Source organism: Alexandromys fortis, unplaced genomic scaffold, assembly GCF_014885135.2.
Source record: "Alexandromys fortis isolate MF-2015 unplaced genomic scaffold, M_Fortis_MF-2015_v1.1 scaffold_63, whole genome shotgun sequence".
Taxonomy (NCBI): domain Eukaryota; kingdom Metazoa; phylum Chordata; class Mammalia; order Rodentia; family Cricetidae; genus Alexandromys; species Alexandromys fortis.
Window position 1 is genome coordinate 7,019,753 of NW_026067953.1, and position 13,195 is coordinate 7,032,947.

The 13,195-nt window shown below is 38.6% G+C and overlaps 1 protein-coding gene across 1 annotated transcript in view; it reads left to right on the forward strand.

Moving 5' to 3' along the window:
- The window catches only part of LOC126507208 (cation channel sperm-associated auxiliary subunit beta-like), a 171,136-nt gene extending 160,518 nt beyond the window's left edge, over positions 1-10,618 (forward strand). The window contains exons 23-26 of the mRNA XM_050151448.1: positions 6,726-6,861; positions 9,377-9,477; positions 10,027-10,101; positions 10,366-10,618. Coding sequence (XP_050007405.1) covers positions 6,726-6,861; positions 9,377-9,477; positions 10,027-10,101; positions 10,366-10,557 — 504 coding nt within the window. The 3' untranslated portion in view covers positions 10,558-10,618. The remainder of the gene's footprint in view (positions 1-6,725; positions 6,862-9,376; positions 9,478-10,026; positions 10,102-10,365) is intronic.
- The last annotated feature ends 2,577 nt before the right edge of the window (positions 10,619-13,195 follow it).

Below are 13,195 nucleotides of genomic sequence, written 5' to 3' on the forward strand. Positions count from 1 at the left end.
ATAATAATAATAATAATAATAATAATAATCTAATAATTCTTTTATGTACATGGAATGGGTGGACCAGAAAAAATTCTTACCTCTATCCTAAAAGAAAAAACCTACACATGAAGCTAGAAAGCTGAAACAATTATTCTTGCAGCACTCTTTTGTGCACAGAATCTAACAAGCAATCTTTGAGATGAGGACAGAAAGATAAATACAAGCAATGCAGTGGTTTGCAACTTTTTATACATTGCACGCCCGTTGCTTATCACTCAAACCGGTGTGTCTTTCCAAACGTTTTTAGCTCATTCCTTCCACTCCATGAAATGTTACTATTATGTATATATTACATATATTTATATGTTCTGGCAGTCTGAAAGGATTACACTCCCCCTAAGAATAAAATACTATATTCAAGTGGGATACTGCCACTTCCACGGAAATTGAATCATTATGGTATGTTTAGGAAACCATGAAGATATTCAGACTAGTAAAATTAGGTGCACATTCTGTAGCATTTACAAGGGTCACTGCTTATATATCTTCAGAAAGTATATACAGGGAATGCCACATGCAGCTTTCTGCAGTAGCTCCCAGGAAATCTGGGTCAGTGAATACCTGGACTGTTAGCAACCAAAATGGTAACTTTCTAACTTTGCAAACATAAGAACAGATTCAACTATTCTTATGTTTCTTGTTAGCATTTATTTGACCTTTTGAAGTAGAAGAGCCTGCATATAGGAGAGATGCTATGGGATTTTCCTTCTGTACACTGTGAAACTGTGTTGCTCTCATTCTTAGCAAAAGGCTGATTGGTCGATAGCTAGTTAGGACTTTCTTCTCAGAGACAGTGCTGGGAAGAAGGACAGAGTTGGAGAAATCACAAATGAGACACAGAGAGATTCATAACGAATTTGCCACGTGGCAAAGGATAGATAGAAAGTAAGGGTTAATTTAAAATGTAAGAGTTAGCTAGTAACCGGCCTATACTATCGGCTGTTTATAATTAATAATTACTTTCTGAATAGTTATTTGGGAACAGTTGCTGAGACATAGAGAAACTCTGCCTACTGAGGGAGAGAAAGGACACATAATATGGGGATGTGGGAAAGCGGGGAGACTGACTCTCTTATGTCAGAAGCTTCCAGAAAACTTTTGATTTATTAAATAGTATGCCTTTAAAAAGTCAGTAACTTAGTCTTTAAAATGTTCCTAGGATGAATGAGAATTTTTTTTTCAGTAGATAATCATTAAATTTGTCTTCTATGTCATAATTTTACAGTCTATAGTTAGGCATAAAACCAGCTGATCCTTAAATGTTAAATGTGTATCAATTCTATATAATAAGAAAAGAAAAAAGGCAAAAATATAAATTGTGAAATTAATTACAGTAAATTATCTCTTACGTGAGAGAGGGGAAGTGATATTTTTATTAAGCCATAGATAATATATTAGAAGAAACCAAAGTATCCATTGCTTTGTTGCCTGGAGCAACCATCCTTAAAGCTGAACCACACAGTGGGAGGAAAGCCCACACAGGTAATGGTGGGCCGATTTCCCAAAAAACCACGGGTGTGCTTTCAAAGACAGTATTAAATTTTAAATCACGACTCACATAACTTTTAAAAATCTTTGTACAAACCATGAAAATACTTTGAAAAAAATGTTTTTTTTAAGTTCTTAAACTTCATTTTGTCATCTTTTTATTTCAACGTGGTCACACGAAAAGATTAATCAGTTCCTATGAACGACAGTAATTTTAAATAGGTTTGTAAAGTTTAAACACCAGACTTATATTTTTAAATTTAATTTTATTATTTTTTTTTAAAAAAAAGCATCAGAGCTGGATTTGATGCTGAATCCAGAGCCTGAGTTGCCAACTCTGTGTGAGAGACTACAACAAGTACAGACAAAGGATAAAGTATAAGGGAGACAGGAAGAGACATGGATTGAGTGCCAAAATAAGTCCGATTTCTTCATAGTAATCACTGTGGAAAAGGAAAACAAAAGTTATGGATTTCACATACATGATAGCACACAGCTGTAGCCCCAGCATCTAGAAAGCAGAGGGGGAATTGCCAGGATTTTAACCTGTGTGGGCTACCTAGTGAGCTACAGAGCAGCCTAGAACACATTGCAAGACCCTATCTTAAAAGACTTCCTCAAAAAAAAAAAAAAGACTTCCTCTTGAGGGCAGACCAAGGAAATCTCCCAAGTACACAGTTAGCCACAGCCCAGATCAGACCAAGCCGCCAAGACTCTCCTAACAGCATTTGAAGGAAGAGATGGGCAGGTACCAATGCAAGAATTCCTCCAACAATCTGAAAAGCAACATGATAATACCAGAATCCAGTGAACATACAACAGAAAGACTTGAACACCCTAATCCAGAAGAAGTAGAAGAAATAGACTTTAAACATAACATTATGAAAGTGATAGAGACCATTAAACAGGATGTGAAAAACTCCTTTAAAGAAATGGATGAGAAGACTAACAAAAAGTTAAAAAAATGAATAAATCCCTCAAATATATCTAAGAAAACCAAGAAAATGTAATCAAACAGGTAATGGAAACAGTTCAAGACTTGAAAACTGAAATGAAGGCAATGAAGAAAACACAAACCAAGAGATGGCAGGATATGGAAAATCTGGGTAAACAAAACAGAAACTACAGAGACAAGTATAACCAACAGAATACAAGAGATAGAAGAATCTCAGACGCTGAAGATACTATAGAGGAAATAAAAGAAAACAGCAAATCTAATAAATTCTTAACACAAAACATACAGGAAATCTGGGACACCATGAAAAGACAAAAACCTAAGAATAACAGGGGTAGAAGGAGAAGAATTACAGCTCAAAGGCCCAGAAAATATATTCAACAAAATTATAGAAGAAAACTTTCCCAACCTAAAGATGGATATTCCTATGAAGGTCCAAGAAGCATAGACTGGATCAAAAAAAAATCCCCTCGCCATATAATAATCAAAACACAAAACATACAGACTAAAGAAAGAATATTAAGAGCTGCAAAGGAAAAAGGTCAAGTAAGATATAAAGGTAAACCTATCAGAATTACACCTGACTTCTCTATGGAAACCATGAAAGCCAGAAGGTCTTGCATAGATGTGCTGCAGAAACTAAGAGACCATGGATGCAAGCCCAGACTACTATACCCAGCAAAGCTTTCTTTCACCATCAATGGGGAAAACAAGATATCCCAGGATAAAAATAAATTTAAACAATATGTAGCCACAAACCCAGCCTTACAGAAAGTACTAGAAGGAAAATCACAACCCAAGGAAGCCAACAGTACCCACAATAACTCAGACAATTAACAGCCCTCTACCAGCACAACGCCTGTGTGATCTGGTTAAGGAGAAGAGCCAGCAAGAGAAATACTAGACTCCATGTCCTAAGAGAAAAATAATTAAACTTCTGAAAATTCACAAAGCACACCTGGAAAGTATTAAGGCAAAGACGCATCACACAGTGAAAGATGGCCAGTCACACACTGTTCCAACTATGGCTTCTCAGCAGGGTGGGAGGGGACAGAGGACAGAAATCTCATCTAAAGATGGTATTGGGAATTGAACCCTCAAATGATGGCTGATCAGATTTAGGCATTGGTGACTAATGCCTGTATACTCAACTGTAGGGGGATGGAGACAGGAGATTCAGGAGTTCAATGCCAGCCTTGGTTATGTAGAAAGTTCATATAGCCTTGTCTATATAAGACTGTATCTTTAAAGAGGGTGAGGAGGACTGAGATTTAGGTCAATGGTAGAGCACCTTCTAGCATATACAAAACTTCGGGTTTCTTGGTATATATCTTTAATCTCTGCACTTGGGAGGCAGAGGCAGGCATATTTCTAGGAGTCTGAGGCCAGTGTGGTCTGTATAACAAGTTTCAGACCATCTAGAACTACATAGTAAGACTTACAAATAAATAAATATGAGGGGGATTGTTAAGTCAATAAATTGTTTCCTTGCAAGGACTAGAACCTGAATTCAATCCCCAGCACCCATATAAAAAAAAAAAATCCTAGGAATAATGACATTCATCTGGCAAGACAGACACAGGAGGATCCCAGAGCCTTATGGGCCAGCTAGTCTAACCAAATCACTGAGATCAAGGCTCAATGAGAGATCCTTCCTCAAAAAATAATATGGGTGGTATTTGTGGATAATGCTGGACATTGACTCTTGCCATCCACACATATAGACACCTGCTCACAAGTGCACAAATACATAACCATATATATGTTGATGGAGAAGAGGGCCTGCTTTTTGTCCTGGCTGCCAGGACAGTGTACACACAAAATAACCACACAGAAATTGTATTAATTAAATCACTGCATGGCCCATTATCTCTAGTCTCTTATTGGCTAACTCGCACATCTTGATTTAACCCATTTCTATTCATCTGTATATCACCACGATGGCGTGGCTTATGTGGAAAGATTCAGCGTTCCTGATTCTGGCAACTCCATGATGGTTCTCTACTCTGTTTTCTTTCTCCCAGAATTCAGTTTTGTCTTCTCTGCCTACCTAAGTTCCACCCTATCAACTAGGCCAAGGCAGTTTCTTTATTCATTATCCAATGAAAGCAACACACAAACAGAAGGAACTCCTACCATATGTACATATGAACACACAAAGATTTTGTTTTGTTTTGAGATAACTTTTCGCTGCGCATTTCTGGCTGGCCTGGGATTTACTATGTAGTCCATGCTGGCCTGGCCTTATTATTTTTCTATATACAAATAATAAGCTTTGTTGTAGAATATGAATATATATTACATTTGTATAAGCTTTGGAACATTTGTTTTAATGATGCAAAGATGTGTTGCATTCTTTTATGTTGCATTTGCTTAACTCTGTGAAGCTGTATTCTTTGCCTGTCTGAAAAATGTGATGGTCTAATAAAGAGCTGAACAGCAAGCAGAAGAAAAGACAGGTGAGGCTGGCAGGTAGACAGAATAAATAGAAGGAGAAATCTGGGAGGAGGAGGAGGAGGAGGAGGAGGAGGAGGAGGAGGAGGAGGAAGCAGGAGCAAGAGAACAAGGACAGGAGGGCATCGGGGGCCAGTCACCCAGTTACAGAGCCAGACATGGAATAATAAATAAAGAAATGTATCCAGAAATAGAGAAAGATAAAGGCCCAGAGGCAAAAGATAGATGGGATAATTTAAGTTACAAAACCCTGGCTAGAAACAAACCAAGTAAAGACTGAACATTTATAAGAAAAAATAAAACAATGTGTGTGTTTTATTTGGGAGTTCTGAGGTGGGTTCCCCCTAAAAACCAAAAGAGTAAAATAACAAAAAACTTTCTGAGAAAAAGTCCTATTTATAGTATCTGATGATAGAGAGGGTTGGAAGGAGGGAAGAAGGAAGGAACAAAACCTAAACCTCTTAATTAAAATTTTTTAAAACAATGAAGAACGATACTGAAGAAGGCACTAGAGGACGGAAGAGCCTCCCATGCTCATGAACCAATGCAAGCAATGCTGTGAAATGGGTGTCTCACACAAAGCAATCTATACATTCAATGCAATCCCCATCAGAATTCCAGTACCATTCATCACATGAGCAGGAAAGCAATCCCCAAATCCACAGGAAGGTCACTCTTGAATAGACAAAGGCATCTTAAGCAGAGTAGTGATGGAAAGTTTACAATGCCTGATCTCAATTTATAGTAAAGCCAGTACTGAGGAGATGGCTCATAGGAGGAAGATCTGTTGCATTTGTCACCAGATCAGACATTCTCGTTCAGTCTCTAGGATCCATATGGTAGAAGGAAAGAATTTTCTTCTCCAAGTGGTCCTCTGACCTTCACGTGCACTCTGTAACACAGGAGCATGTGGACACATACACACACATGCAAACACACAAAATTAATAAGAAGAATAAAATACTAATAAGTTAGCTTAACTTAATGTTTTTAAGACTGCCATGTGGCCCAGCTGTACCACTCGGGGATATACATCCAAAGAACTCAGTCGCTATACAACCAGAGATGCATGCACATACATGCTTATTACTGCAGTGCTCGCAATAACTAAGAAGGGAATCCATTCTAAATGTCATCGACACATGGACAGACAACATGCAGTGCAAGTGGACTTTTCAGCCACAAAGAAGCATTAAATCATGGCATTGCAGGAGGATGGGTAGTACGGGAGATCGTTATATTAAGTGAGAATAGTCATGATCAGAAGAGAAGTGCTATGTGTTTCCCCATACAAAAACTCTACACTTAATTGGGAGAGTAGAAAGCATAAAATGGACCACACCAGAGGAGGAAGAGATCTTAACTGGGTGCACAGATAAGAGAATTTATGTGACATAAAGACAGAAGGGAGGTCTATCTGGGGAAAAGTGGACCGGCAAGAGGAATGCAAAAAAACAAAACAAACCCTAAAGTATAATGACAGTCACAGAAGAAACTTTCAGGAATATATTTTTTTCAAGAAAATATATGTGTGTTTATATATCACTTTGTATACAAACCTTAAACATTGTTTCTAAATCTTCTGAATCTCATTACCATGATTGCTGCTGTGGAATTTGTATGGACTTTGTTGTGTAGACTCTTTTCATGTCTGAAAGGCAGAGCCCCTAAGAAGCACTCTACTTGGAATAGCCAAGGTGCTATAAAAATGTCATTCATTTCTTGACCAGGAATGATAGTATTGAACTTCCCACACTTACGTGCATTCGTGGAATTTGCATTTTAGGTTCGCCGTTACAAGTTTCCAGTCACACAGTTACCAGTTGTTTTGGAAATTCATGATGAAGAAAAAAAATTCCTCGCGGGACCTCCATATTTGGTTACCATGATTGAACTGAATAGGAGGCAAAACTGGCAAATAAGTATGTGTTCTGACTTCTGTCTGTATCTACAAGCCATTCTATTATTGCTGTTTTGCTTAATGAGTGCATTGCAAACCTTGTTCACTGAAATAACCTGGAGTATTTCAGAAAAGGATTTGAATCATTGACTTGTTCATGTTTACCTCTGTCATGTCCCCTTATGTTCTCATCACTTCCAGTAACCTGGATTCAATGGTATACGGCCAGTAGTTTTTAGATTTGAACTGCAGGACTGGAGAGATTGCTCAGTGGTTAAAAGAGTATACTGTTCTCTCAGAGGACCCATGTCAACTAGTTCATATAACTGTAACTTGAGCTTCAGGGGGCCCTATGACTGTGTTTCTGCAGGGGCCTGTATATACCCACGTGCAAACATAATTATAAATAAATATTTAACACATACTATAGCATGGAAACACATCTGAGAATCCTGTTGTAGATTAGTAGCAAAAATTAAGTTTGTGCTGTGTTCCAGTTGAGTATCTTTACTATTTACTATGAGAACAGCTAACTAAATATTCTAGGTGTTGCTGGATATTCTAAACATATGTATCTAATTATCTAAAGAAGTTTTGTGAAGATTTATTCAATTGAATGTGGTAGTATACAGTGGTAATCCCAGTACCTGCTAGGTAGAGGAAAGAGTTTAAGGTCAGTTTTACTTCTATAGCGAGATGGGACCAGCCTGGGCTATGTGACATTGTCCCAAAAAGAAGGAAGAAAGAAAAGAAAGAGAGTGCGGATATTATAGTAAAAGAGCCCCAAAGAGACAAATATATTTTACAATACAAAAGGAAATTATCATAAATTCAGTTTTACCTTCAAGATACAACTTTCACTTGCATATTTTGTGTTTATTTATGTGCAAATATTTTCAGGTACTAGATAGATAGATAGATAGATAGATAGATAGATAGATAGATAGATAGATAGATGATAGATAGATAGATAGATAGATAGATAGATAGATAGATAGATAGATAGATAAGGGCAGGGGCTGGAATTCAGTGATAGAATGTTTGAAGCCTTAGGTTCATTCCCAGGGTTGCCCCACAACCCTGGGACAGGAAGATAGACCTATTGGTGAAGACAATTGAAACTTTGATTAGTCGTCACTCTATCACTATGTTTGCAGACAACTTGTAGTCAGTGAGTCTAACTCTCACAAATTTACTTTTTTATTCCTTTTCTATTTAATGTTTTTATTTCTTTTTCCCAGTCTGATCCCAGATTCCTCTCATACCCTCTTTTCTTCCTGATCCCTCCCCAAAACCTCCCCTCTTACTCCCACCACCCATTCTCTCTCCTTTCTTATTCAGAAAGGTTACCCTACCAAATTGAATGCCCTCTTGAAGTCCAGGAAAGAAAGTAAAGCTCCCATTTTCCACGATTAATATTCCCAGTTTCTGTGGTATCCTGGTGGCCCTTACTAGGTTTGGAGAATTGACTTTGAAATATGGAAGCATTTTATAAGCCGACTCAAACCCTTAAGTTCACATGGTGAGAGCATTCCCAATGGGAGGAGCTTAGGAGACAACCAGGCTGGAGTTACTTTCTCTAGCTCCTCTCACCATTGTGCCACTGGAGTTCTAACACCTGTACCGGTTCACTTGTTTACTAGGTGGGAAGAGCTGCTTCCTTCTCCTGCAGAACCCATAGGGGATCCTCTTGTGCAACTCTACTGCTGTTTTGGGAAAATCATTTGCCTTCCACTGTGAAGGCTGCAAACCATGACATGCCAGGATTGGTTTCTCATAAGTCAGAGTCTAGAAAGAACTCAAACTGCAGCAAGGTGGTCAGACACTCTCTCCTTGAGGAGGACATTGGGGCAGTGTGAGGCAGTTAGTTAGTCTACTTCCCCATGAAGAGAAGTGAGGTTGTAGTTTGGCTTTAGAGGCTTTCTCTAGTGTGAAGAAGGCACTAGGATTCAATACCCAGTACCAGAATTTTTAAAATTACTTTTTGATGAATATGAGTGTTTTGTCTAGGTGTTTGTGCATCACTTGCATGCCTGTTGCCCTCAGAGGCCAGGGGAGGCAATCAGATCCTAGAACTGGAGTTACAGATGATTCTTAGTTGCCATATGACAGCTGGGAATAAAGCCCAGGTCCTCTACAAGAACAGACATGCTTGTAATCACTCAACCCACTCTTCAGTCCACAAGTATATGATATTTTTTAGAAATAAAAATGGGCGATTCTCCCTTGACCCCACATCCAGGCTAGGGTGTGTTGTATTTGCTGTAACTTTGAGACGTCCATGTCAATGCTCTGAGGATATTTTGCCTTCTTCTGAGTGTCTCTTTTTCCTCTTAGCCCTTCTGATTAAGCCTATATTAAAGTGTCTTTTGTAAAACCCAACTCTAAAGGTATGCACAAAGTCAAACCTAACTAAGAGCCTGAGCTACCTTAGTAACATCACACAATAGAATCTTTCATTGTATCCTAATGTATATAACAACTTTTATGCAAAATATGAAAATGTAAGTTTTCTAAATGTATTTTGTATGTTTCAGAGCACAACACTCCACTAAATGTTAGGAAAATGCAAGGTTACTTAGAGCCCATGCTTAAGTCTGAAGTGTATAATCCTTTTGGGCTCAACCTAACTATAATGGTGAGTTGACATCATTTTTCTTTTTACCATGCAGAGCTTAGAATAAGGCATGTGTGCCAAAGTCTATAGCTGGAGGATGGTGGGAAGAGCAGCTTTAAAGTATATAGAAAACTTTTCTTTGTCTTTATTCCCTGGTTGTCTTATTTCTAAAGGAATCTGAATGTTGAACAGGACATTAATTTGCTATTTTCTCAGAGATAGGCCAGATCAATTGACTAAAGGGAAGCAGAAGAGTTAGGGTCATAGAGATACATAAAGCCCAGGTCAGTGTGAGAAACAGCGAGAGTGCAGAGGTAAGGTTAAAGACACAGATATGAAGGCCAATTCAAAGTGTTCACGAAAGCCAGAAGGTTTTCTATTTTAGTTTCCCTCTGAAAAGGAAAATGTGTCATTGAGTTCCTGTTTTAATCCCTCTTCATTTTATATGTGATGCTCATGACAAAAGCCATGGCACTCCTTGTGAATGACATCTCTGAAAGTGGTGCCCACAGATATTTTTGTTTAAAGGAACACATACGTTGATACTGAGCTTCTGTGTTTGTTCCACAGGGCTCTGAGCTGTTTCACTTCAAGCTGTCCGTGGTTCCCGGGGTCACCTTTTGTGAGTTAGTAGAGGAATTTCAGGTATAGTAAATGCATGAAGTATGAAATGAGATAACTGGGAAATGACACGACTCTTGTCAGTCCAAGTTGTGGAGAAAGATAAAAACATGGCCAGAATTTGTGTGCCGGATAGGGCTTGGACAGGTTGGGGGTGGAGAGGATGTTGAATGTCCACAGGATTCTTGGTGGAATTTTCCTGTCTGGTTAATTGTGGGGCTCATACACTGTCCAGTGTTTTCAATTACTACACCCAGAAAATATATCCTTTTTACTTTTTTTTTTCAGATTTATGTTGACGAAGTTCCATTGCCTTTTCCAGGACATACACTCATTGCTGTTGCAACATCCGTAGTGATAGGGGGATTCGTTTTTATAGCATTTCTATTCCAACTGCGTAACATCCACCCACTGAGAGCATTCCGGAGATATGTCAGAGGAAATACTGCAAACTCATCAAATATAAGTATCAACTCATAAGTGAAAGTCTACATAGTGAACAAAGATAATCATCAATTGTCTAAATTTCCTAGTTTTATTGAACATGTCCACAAAATACATTTATATTTTTAAGATACACATTAGATGCAATGTTATAGAATTATTATACTATTATAATTCTAATTACTGTTGCTTAACAGTTCTACATTCCATTTTCTACTTTTCATTAAATAAAAAATTATTTTAGCACTTGCATGAGTTTTGTCTTTGTTCCTTTTTAAAGATTGTTTTGGAAAATATTAAATAGTCACCAACTCTCTGTGGAATGGGTGTTCCGCATCATTATCCTTATGATCTAGAGCACATTTTGTAGGGCCAGGTTCTAGATAGAATAGTGGTACCATAAGGGCGCCATTACACCATGGGGTCAGGCATGGAGAGGCTAGCCAGCATTTTCAGAGCCATGTAGGAAATAAAAAAAGAAGTCATTTAGGTTTTATAGAGAACACCAAACCAGTTTGTGATACTAAAAAGAGGGGAAGGACTCAAAGAATACAACAATCCAGCCGGGTGTTGGTTTCAAACAGGCAGCACACAGAACTCCAAAGGATTTGTCTCTGTGTGCTTTTGGTGAACCTGTTCCCAGGCCCCAGAAAGTGATGGCTACAGCCAGGTATCAGACCTGGCACACATGGGGGAGATTCGTGAAGGAGGACAGTGCTGTGGGTTCATTTGTGCATGGAGGAGGAACAGAACGGACTACTCAGAAATGGCCAGCCCCTCAGGGACTGTAAGCTTAAGATCAGGGGCATTTCCTTGTTTTATAATCACCCCCACTACAGAAAGTAAGATTATCATGAGTGAGAAGAGATCTCAGAGCCCCAGGAGTCATGGGCACTTACACAGCAGAAAAGCTTAAGGGAATCTTGGGACTGGAGTCCTGGCTCAGTGTCTTGGAGCACCTGTTGCTCCTGCAGAGGGCAGGGGTTGCATTTCAGCACCCGTGTAGTAGCTGACAAGCGTCTGATTCTTCTCTAGTGTACACACCTCTCACCAGCTCTCTCAGCTATGTTTTCTCATCACTGCTACCTGACTTAAAGAAATAAAAGGTAGAAAAACGTCCTGGGGCTCACAGTTTCCTGAAGTAGTCTAGCATGTTAGGGAAAATATGGTAGTGACATTAACTCCTATCCATGTTGGCTGAAGAACAAAGCAGCTGTTCATATCAGCAGGTGTGTAACAGAAAGTTAACCAGAAGTGTGGTCTATCTATAACCTGTGTCCACCATCTATACCCTCTGTCTAAACATTTCCACTGCTCTACAAACAATAGCAGCAGATGGAGACCAAGTTATCAAACAAAGGCCTGTGAGTGACCTTTAAAACATAATCCAAATCACTGTTGAGTAGCTGAATGTTCCTGTTGGCCTCAACTATTTTGTCTTCTTTCATCACTTTTGCTAACATGCTAATTTGTCTTGAAAAGTCACTTAGAACCATCTTACCACTAGATACATACCTTGTTTTTAGATCTTCTCTGAATACTTCATAATAAGTTTATTTAATTTTTCTTACCTGTAATGAGGTATGGTGACATAATCCCTGTAATCCCAGCACTCAAAACAGTGGAGCAGGAAGAGTGTGGATTCAGTGACAGCCTGGACTATATAATAAGACCCTGTCTCGAGTTTGAGGCCAGCCTCGTCTACAAGAGCTAGTTCCAGGACAGGAACCAAAAGTTAGGGAAACCCTGTCTCAAAAAAAAAAAAAAAAAAAAAAAAGACCCTGTCTCCAAACTGAAAAAAGTTTTGGTTTTAAATTTTTCTTTGACCTAGTTTCTCTTATGTCATTTTATATTCTGGTACCTGTCATTGAATACTCTCAGAATCTAAAGCTGTTGCTGCTTAAAATAAAATAGTCCCACACTGGCCCAGATTGAAGTATAATAAATGTTTATTTATTATCTAGGCGTAGGCTCACAGAAAAAGTGGTGATCAGCAGTCCTCTGGCATGGGTGGGGAACTGGGACTGAATCCAACAGCCAAAGTGGCTATGCACACTTTTACATCTGCATATATAGTACATGTGACCATTTCTAAAATGGGAAAGTATCTTAAAGGCTAGCGGCTTAAAGAGTTTGCACAACATCTCCCCCTTTTGTCTAAATAAAAGAATTCTAAGCTTAACACAAAATTAATACAATAAGAACAAATACCATATATAAAAATTAGAATTACAACCAGCATGAACAACATCAAGCAAGAAACATATGCTAAATGTTTTAACAGTTGCCTTATCCTAAGGTATGTAAGTCTCGAATTAGAAATGGCTTGGTTAATTCATGAGAGGAAAGTAACTATGCCTGTTTAGTCTTCAACTGCATCAAAGACTTGAGAAGGGAAATGAAATTACTTGAGTAAACAGGAAGTGCAATCAAGCAACTTGCAAAAGATGCAAGAAATGACAGCACCAACCAGCTACCTTGGCAGTCACCCAAAGTCTCATCTGCAACATTGGGGCAACCAACTTTGGCTAAGGCTTAGAGTAACTGACAGACAATTTTCCAAACCATCTAACCCTGTCTTGGCAAGTTTTTGCAGTCTTTTTGCTTATATCCTGTTTGTCCAATCTGGACACTGTACATTTTGACAGTGGTCAAGGCAGGGCAGTTCTTTTGT